We start from the raw sequence: 23,907 nt of genomic DNA on the forward strand, positions 1-23,907 counted from the left end.
AACATGAGGCATTAGCCTGGATCTGGGCCTGTGAAAGGTGGCACCTCTACCTCTACAGCCGCTCCTTTACAACAAGGCTTTGACAGAACTGCTCTCCACATCTGGGACAGGCCACAGGCCTCTGAGGCTGCATCACTGGTCCGACCGCCTCCGCCAGTACACTTTCGTCCTCTCCAGATAGAGAGAATGTGGTGGCTGACCTTCTTTCTCGCTCAGTTGCTGTTCCAGCTCCACCCTTGGACTCAGAATGTGCCAAAAGAGACATGATCCAGATGCTGCATTCACTACTCCAGGCAATTGTGTCACTCCAGAACCTAAAAAAAGCTTCTGGATTGGACTCCGTTCTCTCACAGGTTCGCCCCTACATCCAGAATGGCTGGCCATGCAAAGTACCGGAAGAGCTGGCTGCGTTCCCTCATGTTAAGCCTAAGCTCTCTTGCTGGAACGACACACGTGTGTCACGTGAGTTTTGCACAGTGATCCCAGGTTCTCTCTGTTTTGGCCATGGTGCATGAGGGCTACCTGGACATTTTGAAGCTGAAACAACACTACAGGGACCTAGTGTGGTTGCCAGGGATAGACAGTGACATTGAAGCCTTAGTTAAGGACTGTTCCGCCTGCCTCGTGAGTGGTAAGACCGGCCACCAGGCACCTCTCTCCTGGCCCTCTTGCCCCTGGAAACATCTGCAGTTGGATATCTGCGGAGAGACTATTCACCCAGGTTTTGAGCCCATTGCCCTCAACCCCTATGTGCTACGGCTGCTTATGGGATATACATAACTGTTGGGACAGCTGGAGGAACCTGTGTTGCAGAGGTCAGTTTCAGGAAATCAGAATTAGTTCATTCATATATAGTATAGTATTTACAATATTTTATTTTTAGAATTTAACATTTTGTAAGAAGAAACAAGTAATCATATAAAGCACTTGTCTTACAAAACATCAATTAAAAACAAAAATGTCCAGCGATAATACAACATATTTATTGCTACAGACACCTGGCCTATTGTGTGGTTGTGGTGGGGATACTTGGCCTGCCATATCAGGGTTGTCATCCCATCTTGTGCCGTTACCTACATCAGGCAGGAATTCCCTGAAAATGGGGAAAACAACATGGGGGCCCACCTCTTGTGTTATTGTTGCTTTGGCCATGGTATCAATTTTTTTTTCCAAATAGCTGGTAAAAAGACATAAAGAGATAGTAAGAGAAGTAAGAACGTATCCGAATGCACTTATATTGTTTTCTTTGAATTCAAACACTTACCCTTCCCCATATGCCAAGGATCAAAGTAGTGGCTGATCCTTGGTCTTTGATGCCGCAAAAACTTTTGTACCCCTATATGCCGGTCAGTGACAATGCCTTTGATCACAACTCCTTTTCCTTCCAAGAATGACAGTCTTCGTTCAAAGCCCACTTCGTTGCTCTGTTAATGCAACATAAAGTAGACACATGCTCTGAAGAACTACACAAATATGAAAATGAAATAGAATAACAATGACAAATTTATAGTGAATCTGTGTTTTACCTGGACTAGCTGAATATCAAAGCAATCAATCAATCAATCTTTTATTTGTATAGCTCCAAATCATAACCAATGGTATCTCAAGACACTTTACAGTAGAGCAGTCTTAAGGACGGACTCTTCATTTTATGGATACACACATATGCATATATACGTATATACACATACATATGTATCCCACACCCAACATGAATTCATCATGGCGGCAAGGAAAACCTTCTGTTAAGCAGCAGGAACCTTGTGTGGATCCCATTCCTATGATGAACAGCCATCCACGTTATGCTGTGTTGGGTGTGTGCAGAGGAAAGGGTGGAGACAGAGTTGTTGAGACTCTGTAACTCCACACTGAGGATCCCACGGACCTGCAAGACAAAACTAAGTTTGATATAAACTCAGAGAATTCTGATAGAAATTCAGAATAAGGGCCTGGAGGACGGTAAATTATCGCAAATAAGACTGGCTGGCAGGTTTTTGATTTGGTATGAGATAAATTTAGAAACAGGCTTTCAAAGGAAGTGTAACTGGCCTTTGGTTTAGGATAGATTAGGAGAGAGGAATGATAATAAATAGCTGCTACACCACCTCCACGGCCTATGTCTCGTGGCATATGAGTATTTAAATGACTGGGAGGAGTGGCTTCATTTAAACTAACATATTCATCTTGATACAGCCATGTTTCAGTTAAACAGAATAAATCAAAGTTATTTTCTGAGATAAGGTCATTTACTAGTAGAGATTTGGATCTCAGTGATCTAATATTTAATAGAGCACATCTAATGGTTTTATGTTTTGGTGTTTCTAGATTTGAGATTTTAATTTTTTTCAGATTTTTATAATTGATAGCTCTTTTATTTGATTTTATGTTAAAATCATTGTGAAATTTGGGTCAGGGGACTGACACCGTCTCTATAAAATAATATTCATCACCATCACAACAGTTGTCATGGCGATGAACACAGCTATCATAATAGCAATGGGAGGGAAACTGTCCTAAGGCAAGCGCAGAGGGGCGTGGAGGACTCCCCCTCTGTAACATGGTCTCATTCATGAGATGTCATAACAGTGACTGTGCCATGTTTTCTGATAGTAGAGATGCTCCCTCCAAAGTAGGATGGATTCCATCTCTTCCTATCAGGTTCGGTTTTCCCCAGAAGGATCTCCAATTATCAATGAAGCCCACCTCGTTTTCTGGACACCACCTCGATAGCCAGCGGTTAAATGATGACATGCGGCTATACATGTCATCACTGGTCAGATTTGGTAAGGGACCAGAGAAAATTACGGAGTCCGACATTGTTTTAGCATAAGCACAAACTGATTCGATGTTCACTTTGGTTGCGTCCGACTGATAACGTCGGGAGTCATTAGTGCCGACATGGAGGACTATTCTATCAAACTTACGATTACTCTTTGCCAGCAACTTTAGATTTGATTCTATGTCGCCCGCTCTGGCCCCTGGGATGCACCTCACGATGCCCGCTGACTTCGCTAGCTTCACGTTTCTCACTATGGAGTCGCCAATTATCAGAGTTTGTTCCCCGGTGAGTGTGTTGTCCTCACGGAGGGGGGAGAACCTGTTTGAGACGTGAACATGGTGGTGTCCCGAGTGGCTTTTTGACCTTCGACTATGCTTACCACAGACAGTAACCCAGTCATTGCTGGCCGGGGGGGAAGCAAAGCTAGAGCTAGCGCTAGCACGGTCCGCACCGGCTAGGTCCTGCTTGCTAGCTTCGGGTTTGGTATCAGGGGTGCGAAACCGCTTCTCCAGATTGTTGATCCTCGCCTCCATATCTAAAAGTACGCTACACTTTATGCAACTACCATTGTCCCTAAAGGAGGACGAGGAGTAACTAAACATCTGACACACCGGGCAGGAGAGCGGAGGAGAGGAGAGAGAAGCCATAGGTGCTAAATTTAAGCTAAGCTAAGCTAACGTCATCACGTTCCTCACCTATGCACAAGACCTTGTTTAATTTGAGGTCCACCATTGTGTAGCTCCCGTACTTTGCAAAATGTCCTAAAATAATAGTATATATATATTAACGTATGTTGGCCAACTTGCAGGAGATTGATTGAGCTTGGAGCTTCCCCACACTCCGTGTCAGTAGAAGGCGGTAATGCCCCAAATGGTGGAGGCCGACCACCGATAAAGACCACAAAGAAAAAGAACATCTGGGCAACCCTGTACATGGTTGGCAATTCAGAGAGAGCAGCACGAAGCTATGAACACGGAAAAAGGGCCACGCCAAAGGCAGACCACGTTGAATTGTTTACAGAGGAGACTGGAGAAATGGACAAGCAACAAACTTTCAACAGCAATTGTACATCCTGCAGGCCAATTAGCATTGTGGAGGACGAAGGTCTGCTTGCCACCAATCCTCCATAAACAACAGTACTTATTTATCTTTAACTTTGCGGTATTTTCTACAGTATCGCATGAAGCAGCTCACCTCTGCTCTGCAACTGCTTGTGTGTGTGTGTGTGTGTGTGTGTGTGTGTGTGTGTGTGTGTGTGTGTGTGCACCCTAATCTATCTGCTATCTGAACTGAGGTGTTTTTATTGTCCTTGCAGTTATTTATCTGAACTTCTAGGAGGAGAGAAGTTTGTTTCCTGCTCTGTGGTGTTGCTGGTGATGTGTCATCTTTCACGAGTGATGGAGGTCTTCGAGGATGACCCGGCTTACATGGCTAGATTCAAGGAGACCTTCTCAACGGACATGAAGAAATGCAAGGAAAAACTAACATTGCTTGGTTGAAGGTTGCGACAAGACTGGATCCTTGGTTTAAGGACCTCAAATGCAGGGCTGCCAAGTTTCAGAAAATGACAAGAGTGACTCTTTAGTGACCTGATGCATTCTGGTGAAAAAAAATGTGTCCTTTTTTAACATGGCTTTGGCCTAAACGTTGATTTATACCTTAAGACTGATGTCCTCACCTCCATGCCAGCGGCTCTTCCTGCACTGTGGCCTCCTAATGCTAGTTTTAATCAACCAGAAATTACAAATGAAAACTAACAAGAATTTTGACAAAATACATATATTTGTCAGTATTTCATTTCAACCAACTATACTGTATATAGCACACAGTCTTTTTACTTTGTTTAACTAATGTGGTGTAGCATTAGCATTAGCAACACTTGCATGGGCAGCATATCAGTCTCGTGATTTCCATTTGTTATTGAGGTAACACACTCATGTTAATAAAATCATACTTTAAACAGTGTTTGAACGCCTCATTTGTAATATCCTTTACAAGATAAAATGTTATTGCTTTGGTTACATTAGGGCTGGTGTGATATGGACCAATATTCATATCTCTATAATTTTCCTCAAAATGGCAATAGGTGATATAAACCATTTATTTTTTATCAATAGTTTTCCAAGAAAAACAATAATGGGTCAAAGTCAGTGGAAAAAAATGCCACAAAGACCCTTTTATTAATCACTAGCAGCACAATAACAACATTTTGTGTCACTTTTGACTTTTTTCCTTCATTAAGGCTGAAATGTGATTAGGCACAGGGAGACATGGATTGGTCTGGGATTGGTTATCTTGGTCAGTCAATCAGAGTTACTCGAGCTACGGCAAGTTATGAGGACCAAAGTTCATTATCATGAAAAAAATAAAGAGTACTGAATGGGGAAATATAAGCATGAGAAATGTCAAATGTGGTGTGAGAATGCGTCAAATTGCGTGACTGTCACACTCAAAGCGTAAGGCTTGGCAGCTCTGTCAAATGTATGAATCGACCAGAAAGGGCTTAGGTGTGGTGTGCTATCACTGCTTTGCTCAGGGGGTTGGAGAGGACTACACAGCCACAACTACCTGCAACGCCTGAGTCACCGAAGTCACCATCAGCTCTGATGCTTGCCCCAGACTCTTCATCTGATGAAGAGGAAGACACTATTGCCAGATGTGTGGAGCGCTACAAAGCAGAGCCCATTATTGACATGCAAGACTGTCCCAAACAGTGGTGGGCCAAACATGAAGGGGCTCACAGCAAAATGGCCTGTCTTGCACTCAAGTACTTGGCAAGTACTTGGCAACACCTGCTACATCTGTACCATGCGAGAGGTTATTTTCACTGTCTGGGTATATTGTTTAGAAGAAGAGAGCTGCCCTGTCGTCTGAAAATGTAAACGTGCTTGTGTGTTTGAGCAATTGGCACAGTGCTAAAAAACAGAAGTAATGTGGACAACCCACATATATAGTAGCTCTTTGGTTTTTTTCATTTTGTCAAGAATAGGATGGGAAATGATAAGGTGTTTGCAATGTTTACATTTTTTTGTAACACCCTATGTGGAGCCTATTTTGTAGTAAGGAATGATTTTGTGTTATGTTTTATTTCTACACATGTGAGGTGGTTAGGCACAATCACAATGTGTGCCATTTGCTTTGAGGTGGTACGTTTAGCTGACAAATTGAAAATGTCTTTGCTGTGATGCAGAAGGATCAATTATTTATTTTAAGCTCTTTGGAAACTGGATGTTTAATAATTCTCTCCAAATGTTGAGTTGGACACTACATTGTTGATTTTATATTCATGTTGATGTGCACATTTGATGATTCCTGTTGGGCTGAGTTTTAAATGTTGCAATAATAAATATAACAAAGTGAGCTACAAATACTGAAATGCTCTGTGTGCTACTGACTGGCACCACTAAATGTGCTTTTTATTGTGGATCTCTGATGAAGCGAGTAGCTGTGCTTGGTGCTTTGCATTTTCAATATATTTTTCTTCATTGTATTTAAAAAAAAAAAATCACCAATTTCAGTTTTTATTAAAATGCAAAAATAATATTGAAACAGTAACACTTAATTGTTACTGTTTCAAAATTATTTTTGCATTTTAATACAAAAAAGTGGAATTAATTGATTTAATGTTCTTCTCTAATGCACTTTTTAATCATGTAAAGCACATTGAATTGCCTTGTGTATGAAATCCGGTATACGGATAAATGTGCCTTGCCTTAATGTTATACAAATATTAAAAAAAGTCTTTAATAATTGTAATAGTAATAATAATATAATAATAATTGTAAGAGTGTAAATATTACAATCTACAAGTGTGTGTGTGTGTGTGTGTGCGCGCTCCACTAATGCTGATGGAGGCTTCACATAGTTCCATTGTGGTCTGCCTCTACAGCTTAATCTCTAACTCTCTTGTAGTTGGCACAGCTTGCTGTTCAGGGGACTAAATCAAATCGTTTAGCTCACATTTACACCTGCAAGTGCTCGGTCTGCATCGCATTTTAAAAAGCGAAGCCATGATGCTTTTGTGTGTGCGATGTTATGTTCAGGTCCTGCATGCAAATAGCCAACTCTTCCACTCCCTCATAGTCACGAGGACACATTGGGTCCCGAAACATGGTACCGAAGGAATTTTGTCGTTACCTAAAAAAACAAAAACAAAAAAAACAACCTGAATTCATATGATCGGATTGTAATCTTTTCTTTTTATTTGAACTCACTGATTGGTGATCAGTGATCAGCCCAAAAATCCTGATCGTTTAAAGCCTAATAAGGAGCTGCAGGCTAAACTGGATGATGCACACTAATCTAAATGTTGTTGTGCAGGAGGCAGAAAGGCAGCTGTTTAAATAGTGTGTCCTGTATGCTTTCCCCATTAGGAAGCAGAGAAGGAAATAAGCTGAACCATTGGTTTATTGAAGGCTGGTTAAGAGATCAGCTGCTGTCACCTGACATGGTTGAGACTGAGCTGGCTTGACTTCTATTGCCTGCTTGAACTAACACTATGCTCAGTTTAAACAAACTAAAGTAAAACAGAAAGCAGGAAAATTATGCAAAAGCAAAGCTTTATTCAAGAAAGACAAAAAGCAACGGCATAACAAACATCAAATGGCTCACCTGCACTAACACTGCATCATGCCGATGAATGCATCTCACTGTGTGGATTAGTTGGTCCAAACTAAAGAAATCCTCTTTAAACTTTGGTTTAGTAAACACAAAAACATTAAATCCTTTAAACACAAATACAAAGCAACAGTATAGTCATTAAGTATTGCTCAGCCAAAGGCACTTTTAAAGTCAAACAATGGCAGAACAAAGACAGAAAAAAACAAAATAAAAAGTTAAAATAATGTTCTTGGTCTGTACTTATCTTTCACAAGACACACAATAAACTGGTGTGTGTGTGTGTGTGTGTGTGTGCGCGCATGTGTAAATCTATCCTCAGGAGGAGTTTCGTCACAGAGACTTCTATTTGTGTGCTGGACAGGCCGTGGGATACTTAGAAAACAATACTGTTTTAGAAAACACAGATTTAGCTTTGTTGTTAATTAGCATTATCCATTTGGTTTAACACTCATTTCCGTCATGCGTCATCAGCATTGTTGATTGTATTAAACTCTACAGAGGCTGTGCATCCCTTTTCATTCCTATTCAACTTACAATAGTAATATATCTTATTTGAGCAGCTAGAAGTCTCAGTATGGTTATTGGCAATTTCTTAACACTAAACAAAAGCTAAAAAAGTAGTTGCTAAGTGATTAGTTTGTTATAAGTTTGTAGACATACAGTATCTCCACATATTGCATAATAATATGAGGGGATATGTATATGCCATATCTCCACATATGACAAAGACAGGGCCAAACATAAGACCATTAACAACAGCAAACATTAGCTCAGCATAAAACTGCAACAATGCTCAGCGCAGCAAAATGTTTTCAGAATGATTCACTAGTACAACAAGATGAGTGTTACCAATGCCAAATATCATCTTGCTTATTAGTTGAGGGTGGAGTGGGGCAGTATTGTCAAGCTAGTAAACAGCTTGTTCTCAAAGCTAACACCTCAAACTGCTAAAGAAAATGATGCTGGTTCTGCACAGTGGCTGATAAAGAAGGTACAGGCCAAAATATAGCTGTTGGGTTCATTGCTGCATTGCTGTTACTAAATGGACAAGAGCAGCTGACAATTTGGATATCCCAAACTTTCCTGTAATTTGCAATTGGCTTAATAAATAACTGATATTTTGACAGTTTTGTTTTTTAAGACATTTTCTTTCATTTTCTTTAATTTATGAAACAAGATACTGTTCACCAAAATTGCAGGAAGATTGTCAATTTGCAATTACAAAATAAAAACATAGATAACAGCACATTCTTACGCTAGCTCTCTCCTATGTGCAATACGGGAGACTCCAATCAACAGTATGTTCTTGAATTGAAGGAGAAAATAGGTGGAACAAATCAAATGAACATACGTTTAGTTTGGTAATGTAATCCTGTTCAGGTCAACCAGAGTCCTCAATAAAACAACACCACAACTTTAGCTGACTGTACCTTTGTATACGCTTCATGAGCAAGTTCTATCAAACTACAGTGTGAGCTTCACTTTAAAAAAAAACCTCAATGAGACGTTCTTATCTGCTTCATTGAACATTTTGTGGTTGTGTAAACATTAAACAAAAACACAGAATAAAGGAGTGTTAATGACACAACCAATACTGACAAACTGCATAGATAAGCAGTTACACTGCATAGCATTTATTACATATTGTATAAGAACACTTGGGTTGTGTCTATACAAGTAAAAACAATTGTTTTCTTTTTTCATGAAACTTTCATAAAGTGTCAATGCAACTAGAGTTCAACATTGCATAGCCATGTTTTTTTCTTTATCAGTGCCTGAGAGCATTCTGTAAACCACAGATAATCCATGTAATGGATACATCATCATCAGCACCCAGACTATATAATAACAAAGACAAGGTTGTGTCAGATAAAAATGTAACTGTGCTGCCCAGTCCTCCTGACAAGAATATTTTACATTTAGCAAGGATTTCTATTTAGGAAGTTCAAAGAAATACTAAATGCAGCCTGTGGAGAATGTATTGGTCATCCACGTTTATACAAGTGGTTTCTAATAGTATGAACCCAGGGAATTAAATGTGTACAAATGAAATTCTTCTGCAAGTATACAATTGTGTATTGTGCTTTTAAGTTAAGAAAAGCCCATGTCTCAAATACAGAGCTGCCAAGCTTCACGCTTTGAGTGTGACAGTCACGCAATTTGACGCATTCTCACACCACACGCTTATATTTCCCCATTCAGTACTCACAGAGTCGCCGAAATGCTTTCAGAAAGAAAATGTTTCTAGAAGTCAGACGCTGTCTGAGATGGTGTGTAACTACCCAAATTTGTTGACTGTTTATATTGCTGTGTGTGTGTTATAGTGTTAGTTTTACTTGTCTAAAAAACAGTGATGTTTGAGGAAACACTGCATGTGTTTTTCTTTAACTAACTCTCTGTCGCTCCTCAGCAGAGATCTGCTGCTGCAGAAGCTAACGGGATGTTTCCACACTCTTAAAGAGACAGTGTCCTGAATGATAAAAAATATCCCTGCAAATATCTTTGTGTAACATTGTCACAAATCGCTTCATGAAGTGGTTCATAAGAAACACCCTCATGTCACAAAGAGGCAAAGTCACTGTAAAATGATGAAGTGTTTAGTCTCTTTTTTAGCTATCAGGCAAAGGTTGAAGCTGTTAGCTTAGCATTTTGCCACAGCTGGTTAGCATTAGCAAACATCCTAATACAGAATGCCCTATATTTTAACATAAAACTATGCATCCTTTATTGAAGTTTTATAAGATGAATTTTGCCTTAATTATCTGTGTTTTACAGTAATAAGAATTACATTTCATGGTAATCATTTTATTATCAGCCCTTTTCTGGTCTGTGGCCAAAGAAGTTACTCACACAGTGTGCCAGTGAACTATCTTGCTCATTGGTCAAATGAGAATTGGAAAACGTGTACAGTCATCATTCCAAAGCTCACTGCACTGTTTGCCTGCTGATTTTCTCTATAGAAAATCAAAACAGGCAGTTTAAAGTAACAGAATTAAATGACTTTAATAAATACATAGAAATAGCTGTTTTTCCACTAAATGGGTCACAAGTAGTGATGCACCAAAATTCTGGCCGAAACACTTTTCTTTCTGAAAAAAGCCGATGGAAACAGCATGTTGTGATGACGCCGTGGTCAGCATGCGCGCTTGTCTGGAAACGGGCCAACCTCGCAGAGTGGCTGTATTTCAATACATCTGAGCACTAAAGCGTGTTCTTGAGCAGAGTTGATGGAGCACGTAATGTGATTTATGTTTCTGTGTCATGTAGACACTGTAGATACCTGTCGCCCTCTGTCCACACAGACCACATGTCTGGCTGTGCAGCAGAAGCAGAATCTGGTTTCACTCTGTCTCCGCATGTTTCACAGACATCCTCTTTACTACATCATGACAGTACTTGGTCAACGTTATAAGCGTGCACAATCAATGATGCACACAAACGTACAGGCTCTGTGACTTCAATGCACTTAGTGTTTCAACGAGAGAACATATTCAATTTGACTCTCTTCCAGCAGCTAAGTCAGTTATAGGCCTGTTTAATGTATGAGTAGGATCAAGTTAAACACTATTTTTTATTTTGTATTGAGCGTTGTCGGAATGTCAGTGCTAAATACATATTTTTCATTGATTTATTCTTTGAAGCATTAATACATTGATAATTCATACGATTGCAATGTTTTATTTTTAGTGATGTTAGTATACATTCAGATCAATAAATGCAATGGGACTTTTTTTTTTTTGGTTTTCGGTTTCAGCAGAGAATTTTCATTTCAGTGCATCCCTAGACACAAACACAATTTAAACTAGCATATCTGCATCAGATTTCCTATTGGAAAATATCAAATAGTTTTTAAAGATGTTGTACAGCTAATATGATGTCATTACAGAAATGTCCCCCACACATGTGAAGGAAGCCTTTGAAGCAGCCACTTCAGCGACAGAGCAGAGGATAACACACAGCTGAGTGAAGTTATAAGTGTGAATAACATCAGATTTTAATCAAAAATGTTGGCAAAAATAAACTCAGCTTTCAAACCTTACATAGGATAGCTGCTTACTTACCACTACACTGTGGAGGTCTATCACAACAAAGATTCTCAAAGTCTGAGTTTGAGACTCAAAATTAAGCCACTAACAAATGTTCAGTGGTTGCAGACAAAAAAACAAGAAAAACCTAAAACCTTTTTTTCTTAATGTGACTTCTCTCTTCCCACCACTAGAAACAAGTTCAACTTTAAAAGTTAATAACAAAAGTTAGATTATATATACTTATTATATTGTTTTTATAATTGCACTTTTTGATACATTTATTTGGAATTTAATAAAAGTGTGTGTGTGTGTGTGTGTGTGCGTGTGTGTGTGTGCGTGTCATTAGTTTAAGGTGATGCAAGATAAGAATCCCAGTATTATAAGGTACGTTTATCTAAGTAAATGATGAGTATCTTGTATTGAACCTTTTCTTTCACAGTTATTCAAGACAGCCTCATTTGCAGTGATCAAACTTAAAATATATGTATAAAAGTTGGATTTTTATCTGTCTCTTTATGTGGACAAAGGGGTGAAAGCAGGTGGTCATCACAGTGAAGGTGTTCGAGAAGGTGGTCTATTTAGAGGTCAGTGGTGGCATTAGCGGTGAGGGCCTGGATGCGGTTGCTGTTACAATTCTTGCAGAGGACATGTCCATCCAATGGGTAGCAGCCCTGGTTATCACCCTCAGAAAGAAGACAGCCACAGTCCTGCAGGACACAGAAACTCTGTCAATCCACAAGCATAAACTGCCTGTCGCCATACTCACTAAGGCCATACATGTGGGGGCCTAATGGTTAAGGAAGCGAGCTTGAGGGTCATTGGTTCGAGTCCACTGCGGGACATTGAGCACTTAAGTCCCTTAACCCTAACTGTTTCCAGGTCATCCTTGCAAATGCAGATGTTTTAATACCCCTAAACCTTTAGTAAATCTGCCCCTAAGTATGGTATGGAAACTGCACCGAGGCAGATAGGAGGAGGCTCCAGAGGGTAATCAAAGCACCACTGCACATTAATGAATGTGAGCAGTGTGTAAGGACATATTCTCACTCACATGTCAAATTATAACTCCATCTCCTCATGGCTGCCTAGTGAAAGAAATCTTCTTTTGTAGAGCCCTTACAGCTGATCTGCATTGCTTTCCTCTGACCTTTTTGTCTGCCAGACACACGGTATGCTCGCACTGATGCAGCTCTTTGTCAATGTGACATGTCTTCACAACTTCTTATCAACCTCCACAACTGGTGGCTGACAGATCGATTACTATGATGTATGGTAAACTTTGCATAGATGAATAACTATTTTCAGACAGGTAAGAGAGGAGGTGAGTCACCCATCTGGCTAAACAGGTGACTCGTAAAAGGGGATCATGTTTCATGTTTTTATGTAGAAAATGAATTACCAGGGAATGGTAAACACACCTCACAGCGGTAACACTGCACATGAAAGTCACGGTCCAGGGCTACGATACGAACGGTTTCCTCCTGGCCCGGCGCTGGCATTATGGGCTCAGAACACACACAGCAGCGTGGAGCAAACTTCCTATAGGACAAAATACAGCATGGCTGAGGATAAGCAAATGATCACATGGCATGACAAGACCTTTAGGGACTCATTTCTCAGGCTTTATTCATATTTATTTTTTCTAAGGCATTGTTGATACACTCTCAGAGACTAAGAATAAAAAGTGCCAGCAGTAGTTTTAGGATGGCATTAATAGTAACAGCAACTGACATGGACATTATCAACAATCTCTAAGGAACGCTGTGAAAGAAGGATGTGTTTCCCAAAGTCGCTCTTAACTTAAGAAGATCTTTCACTAAGAAGGAAATGTAAGATTGAGCTGACCCACTCTTAACTAGGGGTTGAACGACTACAAAATTTTAAAGGTCGACTTTATGTGCATACTAGTCGAGTCGACGTTGACTAGTTGATGATGTCACCAAGAGCCGAGTGGCAGCCGAGTGCCGGTGTTGTGTGTTAGAACTCCACTTCTAATCTACGGAAGCATGTCGCGGTAAGTTTTTTCCTAAGCTAACGCTAGTGTCAGTCAGTCAACAGTCTTTTGCCATCGGCTAAATTTAAACTAACTGAGAGAAGAATAGATGATAGGCCTTGCACGTTTGGTGTTGAAACAAAACTGGTGTGCAGGAAGGAGAGAGAAAGGAGGAGAATAATGTACAGGAGGGAGTCAAAGAGAGGAAAGGGTGATGTAAGGAAATGATGTAAAGTAGAGAAGATGAAATTGCTTTGTTTTGTCGTCATGTTTTTCTTACAAAGCGTTTGAATGTATAAGTTCTAAGAATAGATGTGATTTTGATGCTTTTTGAATAAATAAGATGTTACTCAGTACTTGAGTACTTTTTCCACTGAGTACTTTTTCACTCTTACTCAAGTAAGTATTTGGGATGACTACTTCTACTTTTACTTGAGTAAATTTCATGTACATGTAACAGTACTTTTACTCGAGTACCATTTTTGGCTACTCTACCCACCTCTGCGAAGCGAGATATCAACTAGCTAAGCAAGTTTAAGCAAGGTTCAGACAGCCTACGTGAGGGCTCTTGTGACTGCCGTGGAGATTGCAGCGTCAGACCAATCACAATCACAGAGAAACTGTAGAACAATTTACGTCACAATTGAGGAATAATTCATTAAAAAATATATTAAAAAATAAAATCCATAATTCAGACAAAAACAACACTGTGGCTGCGGAAAAAGCAGGAACTAAAGAACACAGGCAGGAAGCTGCCCACACTGTTAATGTTCAGCGACGTGCAGTCAGGGTAGGCAGTGCCTACCCATGGGTGAATTGATATTTTGATTATGTGTTTTAATTATAATATAATTTATAACATTTGCTTATACACACAAAAAAGCTACAGAGTTGCATAACTGTAGCAAAGTTATTGGTGCCACTTGTTGCTAAACAGGGCTGACTGGGTTTTCAAAGTGAGGATCTGAGAAGGTGAGCTTACAGAGGAACACACGTCAGGTTAGTCTAATGTTAGTGGGTTTCAGAAATAAAAGAAGTGTGTTCCTTTGGGCTCTGTACTCTTACAGTAATTGCTAGAAACAAACAAAGCAGCTAAAGCTAGGGCGGGTATGACTGTTCCTCAACACACAGGACTGTACTGCTTTGGTCACACTTGTCATGAGGAATTAAACAATATCCCACTGCAGAGCTGTGCACTCAACAAACAAGAGCTGTGTGAGGGCACAATGAGAGCCAGCTGTTTACTTCTGTTTCCCTTTTGGTCACTGATTTGAAGAATTTCTGGTAAGGTTGCTGTTATGTAATCAGAGGGATGTTATACAATGGCAGGAATGGACTGTTAAAACATGTATAAATGTTCAAACTGCTCGTGTACTGTGTGAAGTCATTCCCCAAAGGAAGTGCTGAGGTCCCACACTGAATGGGCTGAATTATGTTTATAGATACAAAAATGATTAGTATATCTAGGGTATTTTTTTCAGGAAAAACTTGTGAAAGCCCTAACAGAGTTTTAACATCATTTGGCTCCCAAGATGTCCATCTCACAGGTGCTGCATATACTGTGTCAGTGTTTGTGTGTTGAAATGACACAATGAATATGTGCAGGTTAGTATCCCTCTGTTACGTACTTGTGGAAGTCCTCGATGCAATGGATGTGGTTAGAGGCATCCACGGTAAAGGGGATGCCGTCCAGGCTGCGGTGACACATCACACAGGTGAAGCAGTGAGGGTGGTAGGCCTTTCCTGTGGCCCGCAGGATGCGCTCCATGATGGGTTTACTGCAGATGTTGCAGGTCTCCAGGGTGGTCTGCAAAAACAAACACGCTGACATTTTTCTCAAGGAGTACATGGGCTCATGTGGGAGCACAGAGATATACTGTATGTCAGCACAAAAAATACATATATTTAGAGACAAAAAGAAATGTACAGCACATCACATTTGTGATTTTCGTTTTGATTTCTCATGTCTTTTCTCTGTGAACAAAACACAATGGATCTGTCTTCCCCTCTGGCAGTAAATATTTTTAGTTTATGATGACTGCAGGATTTCTTTAGCCAGGCGGCTGAGTAGGCAGCCCGCTTGGGTGCGGGTGGAGGGGGGGCACTCCACATCTGAATAATCTGAAGCATCTATTCTCCTAATATTTGCCAGGAGCTGCCATTTGTTATTTCAATATTTCATAAATAACCTCTCGAAACAGCTTTGCAATTACAGTTGGATGGGCCCTGCATAGTCACTGTTGCTGCTTCTTTCTGCTAAGGCATTTTCTGGATCTATGCCCTATACGTCATTTTGCACCCCTTTTTTCATCCGTCGCTCTTTTCTATGCTCGACTGGACTAAAGACTGCACACTTTCCCTGCTCCTATTGGCTCCCGCTGTAGTAGTGAAATGCCTCAGTGTTTCCAAACACAGCTCGGGGTGTGTAGCAACACTGCTGCGTCATCAGCTGTATACACACCCAGCATGCATGAGGATTGTTATTTTCTCTTCATACTAATTGAAACTGAATTGTAAAAAGACAATTTTCATTAGATCAAATTCTCACAGGTTGATCTGTGTCATCCGAGGGTGAAAGTGCAAGTGAGAGCAGAAGATGTGCACCGTCCATATTTGGGGTGTTGAAGAAATGTCTTTTCGTTAAAGCACTCCTGAAGTGACTTTCTTTCATGAAAAGCAATGTGGGCATAAAAAACTGCTACTCTTTCTCTGAGATGGTAATAGCAACTAGAGAACTCAAAAAGCGCAAACCTGAAGCCAGCGCCAAATATACTCTTAGCCAGATATGTCCAGTTATCTGGATCAGTCATCCCGATCAGGTACCATGATCGTTCACACTTTAAAGGTGCAAAGTCAGCAGCAGGAGGTGCTGAAAACCAGCTCAAAGAGCTGAACATGAGGAATTATTCATTTCTGAAACTGATCAATCAAAATCAGTTTTTAAGTTAGACTGTTCACAGACAAACAAATAAATAGATAAATAAACATTGGCAAAAACACAAGCTCCGTGGAGGAATATGGGTTTGCCTCATGCACGCACACACATTATGACGCAGTGTTGTAGAGGTAAATGGGGGTGTGGGGCGGGGTCATGTTTGCAACCTAAGAATTAAGATTCCAGAGACAAACAGCGCTGAAACATCCGGCACTCTTCCTGCTCATCCGTCTCCATCTCTCACTTACTTATTCTTATCTACCCTTCATGTGGGAATACCTTGCCCTTGTTAAGCTTAACTAGAGCACATAATTTCACAACACACAGTTCCTCTGGGCCATTGTAATGAGTACAGTACTCAAAAGACAAAAAAATCTCCTTGTTCTCTCCACAATTGTAATGCTATTATTGTTTGTTTTTTTTTTAACATTGATTCATTTATTTAACAGCCACTTATTTTTTTAAACTATTTATTTTTAAATGTGAGATTAACAAGGCCTGGCATCAGGGCACAACCTACACCAGATGTATCCGAACCTGGAACTCAATGGCCATTGATCCAGCAGGTTTTGTTGTCTCCTTGGTTGAATACAATTGAACCTAAATAAGTATCATTAGGCAGGTCTGCATAAAGGTCTGATAATGAGCCTATCCGCTGTGTTGGAGCCAGGACACATCTAAAATCTGCTGGATCAGTGGCCCTCTGGGCCTGAATTTGGACATCCCTGCTTACACTGACAGGGCTCAGGAATTTTTCCGAAATCCATCAGGCCCTCTTGTCTTTATCAAACATTCAGGTCACTTGCAGTTTGCCACTAGAGGGCTGCAAACATCTTCAGATGTCTGTGTTTTTGCTCTTCCCTTCACTAATGTGATGTATTCAAGCATATGTATTCTTTTCCCCCTTCTCTCTCTCTCTCTCTCTCCCTCATACATTTCTCTAAGTGTTTACCCAGAAGGCTAAACAAATGTCTAGGCAGATGAAGTGAAGTGAATTTAGGTCAGGCAGCCTCTTGCTGAACCACAGGGTGAGTGGAGTGTGCTATAATGTCAATTGTGGTGCCCTTTTCTTAAATAAAATAACTTCAATTCTAATCTTTTTGCTCCAAATGTTGATCAGTGTAGTGTCCAGTAGCTGCTCTGCTCGTGGTTATGTGTGGTTGAATGTCATGGTCTTTGACACAACACTAAATAGGAAGTTTAGAGGCTTAAACACACAGAACAAACAATCATAGGGTCACTGAGCAGGGGGTCACATTTAATAAAACAAAAACAAATCATTTTTTGCACACTATATGAGCTGTGTGTTTTTAGGATAAGAGTAAAACCAGGCAAAAGCGAGATGTGTGTTTGCAGACAGAAACAGCTGGAAATCAGCTGTGGTGTGTTGCAAAGTTGAAAGCTGTGCTCCATCCCTATCAGCACACATTTTACACCTCTCTCTTCTGCAGTAGTTTCACACGGCCCAGTCGCTCTGACAGGAGGCAGGCTGGAGTTCATTGAGGCTGCACGCGATTTATGACCTGGCATGCTGAACTCGCAGTGAGCCAAATATACAGATGATCTGATTCTCCCTCTTTATCTTTCCCTCTTTGTGTGTCACAGGGAGGTCGATCAGTGCCAGGCTGTGCAGCGTGAATTAATGACGTCCTGCTGTAGGTAGCCCAATGATATCTAACAGGATCTTATGGAAGATATGAATATGTGCTGCAGCATTTGGCTTCCTTTAAAATGAATAAGATATTTACTGACTTGTCGGTGAACCATGAGTCAAATCAGTGACCCTCCTTCTTCTGCGGACTTAATGAACCTTGACAAGCAGCATCCTTTTTTTCTTTTAAGTGTGGTTTTATCAAGCAGGACAGAGAAAAAACTTTAAGTCAAAACCTACTCTTCTGTGAGGACCAGAGCTGTGTTGAACAGAAGACTGAAAATATTACAATGTGTAGCAGTCGATTAAAATGTTTAGACTTGAAGCAACTGTCTTAGAAGAAATTGTCCTGGAAACCAACAGTCAGGACTTAAATGTAACTAAAGAATTTCCACATTATCTTATTTTTAAAAATTTTTAGACTTAAAATTATATTTAATTAATTGCGCTTGCTTTTTCAGACCGTTTGCTGCTATTCACAATTATTTGAGCTGAAGGTATTATAAATTACATGTATTTTCATCATCACAAAATATAATTTTATTAGTTGATGTTATTCAAAAGTAGAAAGTGACTTGAATTTATCATTATTTATAGTTTGCTGGTAAATATTGGAGTAATTGTGCCCATAAATATGCACGAACTCACGCTATGGGGTGGATCGCTTCTAAATTCATGCGCACAAGTCTATCGAACACGTACCCTGCGCCTGCACGTCTAATCTACATTTTCCATAGGCTTAAAATAGGTACACGTACAATGCACAAGTCATGTCCGCATGTGTGCTTGCAGACGTGTTAACACGTCTTAACCTACGCCACACCTGGATGTGCACCTAACAAACATAAAGATATCAGTCAATATATATAGTGAAGCTATAGTGATCAGATGGCCTTCACTATGTAGCACCGTCTGCGTGACATGTAAACACTTAGAAAAAATTGTTAGGCGTCCGGGCAAGCAGGCGTATACACGCGTGCAAGTCAGTAAGTGTGTGGGTGAGTGTGAGTGTATAACGAACCACCATTTAGTCCGGTTACAGTCTGTGTCAGGACACCCGCCCATAGATTGGTAGTGACTGTAGTGTTACTCTCTGAGTCAGATCGTTGCTGTGATTGGACAGGATACAACACTCACACACATTTACAGACTTGAACGCGCGTATACGCCTGCAAGCCTGGACACCTAACAAGTGTTTACATGTCACACAGACGGTGCTACATAGTGAAGCGCACCTGATCACTATAGCTTCACTCTCACCACACCTGCCACTACACTTAACTATGGCAAGTATGAATTTAGAAGTGCCAGACAGACAGACAGACAGACAGACAGACACACACTTACTTCAACTTAGGCTTTCAACCTAACTTTTTTCTTAGAAGAAATCCACATGTGGAAGGAGAGCATGCAAATTGACTGATGATGACAATTGTGAAATCTGAAATTTAATTCTACTATTTGTAACATTCCCTTGTTGTTGTTTTCTTTTCTCAAGCTGTATGAGCAAACTATTCTAATTAAATGTAATGACGACATGAAGGCTCAGTCAGGTCTCCAGCATTGCTTTGTTTGACTAATGTCTTCCTAGTGTGTTCTGGTGATGGTACTCGGGAGGAGCATGAACTCTGGTAATTGTTCCAAAATATGCTTTGACAGCTGAAGTGAACCAGTTGCTGCCTCTGTCTTTGTTTCTTTGTGGGGCCGACACCTCTGTGCATTACTCCGCTTAACAGGTTATGGGCCAGGAGGTGAAACACTGGGTTGAATGCAACGTATTACGTGGGAGGTAAAGAAGCTAAAATATTACCAATATGTCTAACCAGAGCGAAACAGAAGATAACTATGACCCATGGGTAAATTGATTCTTGAGCCATTTACACATCTTGCAGGTAAAAAAGACTTTTCTTTACCATCACCAGCCCTCCCTATGGAAGGGTAAGATAAACTTCATTAGAGGAGAAAATATTAAAAAAGAGGGCAGTATTGCACCCTAGTGAGAGGGAAGAAACAAGGGGGAGGGAGTTGTTGGGGACAAGAAACTGGAAGATTAGATTGAAGCCATTTTGGTTGTGGTGAAAGGATAATTTGATGTTGCTATTGTGCAGTGGAGCGAAACGTAATCTGCTGTGCAGTGTTGTATCATATGTGGAGGGTTACAACGATTGTAACCACAAACAGAGGGAGTGAGTGAGTGCCCACATGTGCTACATAGGCCACAGTTGGCATTAAGTTGAGCCCCAACAAGAGCGTTCCCAGAGCCAGGCATGCCTTTGCATCCGCAACTGATGTGGGTGTAGGAGCAGGGCCACCTCTACGCAGGGGGAAGTGAGGGCAGTGCCCCCTCAAATCAAAGATTATGATTCCTCACTCCATGCTCAGATTTAACCAGAGATGCATCTATTACACTCTGTTCCTGCATGTTTTTACACGTGTATTAGCAAGCAAGCCTGCCTGAAGAAGGTCCTTTTAAGGACCTGTTATGAATAGACAGGGATATGAGGGCTGGTGGACGGTGTTCTCCTATCGTCGAGACCATGACAAACACTCGCGCTCCTCAGACCTCTTTTATAACAGCCGCAAACCTATGCATCCGTCACACGGACCGGGGGCAACCGCATTACACACGGCTACAGAGAGCCAGGCTTTCAGCCACAATTTTTTGACCCGCGGGACTACTTTGTAGCCCCAAAATATCACTCTAATGAGCGCACCGCACGCTGCCATTACGCGAACACGCACAGCCACATCGCTGCTCCATGAAGCACCAAGCACTGCACACATACCCCCCACAATACTAGGGATGATAAACCCCAGTCTGATGACCCAGACTTTGGGGTAAAAGTGCGTGTTTTTTATAAAATTAAAAAAACTGGCCCACCATCCAAATAATGTTTAGGCCTCTAAGCTCCCTCCCACAATTCATAGGCTGACTAATCATTTATTCACCTTTATTAAACCTGCCAGCCCCTGTAATAAAACACAAACATGAATTACTGGGAATGCTAAAAACTGGGAACAAACCACCATGCTCATCCTCTAGGACCACTACACGGTGGCCAAGGAGGAGTTTGAAGCCCTCCAGGGCATGCCCACAGCAGACTGGTGAGTGAAGTAAAACCATTAGTGGTTACAGATTATGTAATTTTTTTGGAAATATGTGATACTGAGTGACAATAAATCATGATTTAAATACAGAAATCTGTAGTCCGCCCAAAAATTTTTTTGCAATTTGGCTTGAAATACACACACATCCATTTTTAATCAAGTTTCTGCTGTGTCATGGGTAATGCAATTTTTTGTTCCACTCTTCAATGCCGTTACGCATCGGTGTTATTCAGCAAAGTTTTGACCAATCAGAATTTTTGACACAGCGTTGTAAAGCTAGAAATCATTGATATCAAACACTAGCCCTGGCCAATCAGGAGGGACCTGCCATTTTACGCACAAGCACTATGATCTCATTGGACGGATTTTTCCACTGAGACATGCTCAGATATCTGTAATGGCGGTATATATCTGAAAACACAATTTGGATTTATCAAAATATTTCTTGCACTATGGAGCAACTTTTGAAAAGAAACAACAAAGACAAAATTTGTCATCATTGCTGACTTTTTACACTGTGTTTTCTGATATTGTGGCATTGTTTTGGTAAGTAACATACCCGACCTGCATATCAGTGGATTAAGCTTGGCCTGTAGTTTCACGTAGGTTCTTGTCATAGAGTTCTGTGTTTATATTGTAACTCATAGCAGTGGAAAAATGCAGCGTTTGCCGAATTGTCGACTTTTCCCTCTTTGAACATAATGGCCTGGTGTGTGTGTGATTTGGTCTTTTGTTCTGAATGTGTGTTGACTACAGCTTTAGATGAGTTTCTTAGGATTATGGAGAGGTATAAAATGTGTGATTTTATTCATTCTTTACATTTAGACCCGTGAGAGTCACAAAAGTGGAGCTGGTCCGGTGGGGCACAAGAGGTTACAACCCCATCACCTGATCCGTCTTTCTCCTTCGTGTGTACTGCTTCTCAACCTGCATCCTCTGCATTACGCAACACTCCAGACTTACAGCTTCAAAGTTCTGTCATAGCTTCCCAGCAACCACAGCCTATGTTTTCAAACCATTCCTCGGCATCAGATGCAGATTCAAGAGGATACAATAAATTGAGTTGACACACACACTCACATGCACTTCATAACTATGCTGTATGTAACTCTCCCTGCCAACTTTTGCGCAGTCAGAATGAAGATAACGAAGGTGTGTATGTTCGTCCTGTTGTTTTGTTTACAAGTGAGCATGTTACACAGTGGAAAGATATTATTCTAATGTTTTCACACATGATCAGTGACCTTGAAAAACTCAGCATTATAATCCACACTCATGAATGACGTGCACAGTCATGTGTGCACGCCAGTCACTCAGGACAAACGTGAGAGGTTCTCGTGCCTCTGACCTGGAAAACTGACTCTAAACCTCTGCTTCACTCAGTCTGTCTGTCAGCACAGTGTCCTGACCTAGAGCAGGAACATTCAGTCCAGAATTGTTTTTGGTCTGCTTTTACATCAGGACTAGTTTTGACCTAAGGCCTCCTGTGATCTTTTTTTATCCCTATTACAGGGTATTTAATTTGACAACAAAAAACATTGACAATCTAATAAGTCAAATAAAGTTCACAATAGGATTTACTTTTTAAGCTAAAACACATGGCCCAGGCCAATAGAAGGTGGCTGAAGGGACTGTGATCGCTCTAATATAAGATATACATATCTATATATTTTTTTCTCTACGGCCAGGGTGAAAAAATAAAGGACACTGCCGTGGCCTGTCTTCCTCTCTGTCTTAAATTCAGCTCCACAGCAGAATGTGAGCCCCTCAGACTTAGGGCAATGTCTCCTGCTCTGGTTACAGAGAGAAACTGACAAAGACCCGGCAGTAGTTCTTTTATACCATAAGTTAGAGTGACATTGTGGTGGGTCAGCACTGGGTCACTAACATTTGCCTCTCCTGCTTACTCCTCAGGGTTGTTGGGGTTCTTAAACAAAAAACATGGATAAGAGCCTGGTGTTATCTAAACACTCTTGAGTCTTGTCCAAACAGAGTACTAAACAAAATGTGCATGATTATCTTTTACTTGCTTAGAATGGATAGGATAGTTGTTATTCCTGTGTACTGTGGGTCAATAAAAAAACAAAATAATAATAATGACCTGCTTCAGATCTAGTGGGCTCATATCCCACTGTATGCAGCAATTATACACACATATAATTGTCTTGGCAAGTGTGCAGACGCACAAAGATGGGAAATCCTATTTGTGCTAGTGCTATTTAATTGGCTCACTCCTTTGAGGAATTAGACCGAGTTAATCATGTCTGAATATACAGAACTCAATTAGAACTCTGCAAGCTAATGCAGACTGTGATGAATATTTGGTGACGGAGTCAGCAGAATGGAGGAGCCTACGCTTGTTTTCAGGAGTGTAGGCAGGGCGGCCTTTTAGTAGTGTGTGTGTGTGTATACCTGCAGTCTAAAAGCTGAAGGGATGGCCTGAATTCACCATGCTTGCTGACTGGAGGCCTTTAGATCTGACAAATTAAATATCCATCTCAGAGGAGTGACAGGTGTGTGGGTGTTGAGAAGTCTAGTCTAATTAAAGCTGCCGAACAGTCTCGAAGCTACAAATATGGACTTTTTCAAATCTATGCTGCAGCTGGACATGAAAGAGGGATGATCCTCTGTGATTGGCCGTATTGTTTCCTATATCCTTGTTCTCAATGACAGCAGCAGCTTAAGGGGAGTTCTTGGGGACATCCCATTGTTAGCTAGGAGAGACCAATTTAATGTTGCTGTGGAGGACAACCATCACCACCAACTCTAATACAGCTGGCATCATCCCTGTCG

General features: G+C 40.8%; 1 protein-coding gene across 6 annotated transcripts in view; it reads right to left on the bottom strand.

Moving 5' to 3' along the window:
• Nucleotides 1-7,319: 7,319 nt before the first annotated feature.
• Nucleotides 7,320-23,907, bottom strand: part of lpp (LIM domain containing preferred translocation partner in lipoma) — a 273,915-nt gene continuing 257,327 nt past the window's right edge. For 4 of the 6 annotated variants that reach the window (XM_028443772.1, XM_028443774.1, XM_028443771.1 and 1 more), the window contains 3 exons: nt 15,049-15,227; nt 12,846-12,966; nt 7,327-12,134 (listed from right to left, as the gene is read on the bottom strand). In XM_028443772.1, coding sequence (XP_028299573.1) covers nt 12,006-12,134; nt 12,846-12,966; nt 15,049-15,227 — 429 coding nt within the window. In that variant the 3' untranslated portion in view covers nt 7,327-12,005. Of the gene's footprint in view, nt 12,135-12,845; nt 12,967-15,048; nt 15,228-23,907 lie in introns of all 6 variants that reach the window. The other 2 variants (XM_028443777.1, XM_028443776.1) reach the window with 1 other exon arrangement.

The sequence above is a fragment of the Gouania willdenowi genome, chromosome 4 (assembly GCF_900634775.1).
Source record: "Gouania willdenowi chromosome 4, fGouWil2.1, whole genome shotgun sequence".
NCBI lineage: Eukaryota > Metazoa > Chordata > Actinopteri > Blenniiformes > Gobiesocidae > Gouania > Gouania willdenowi.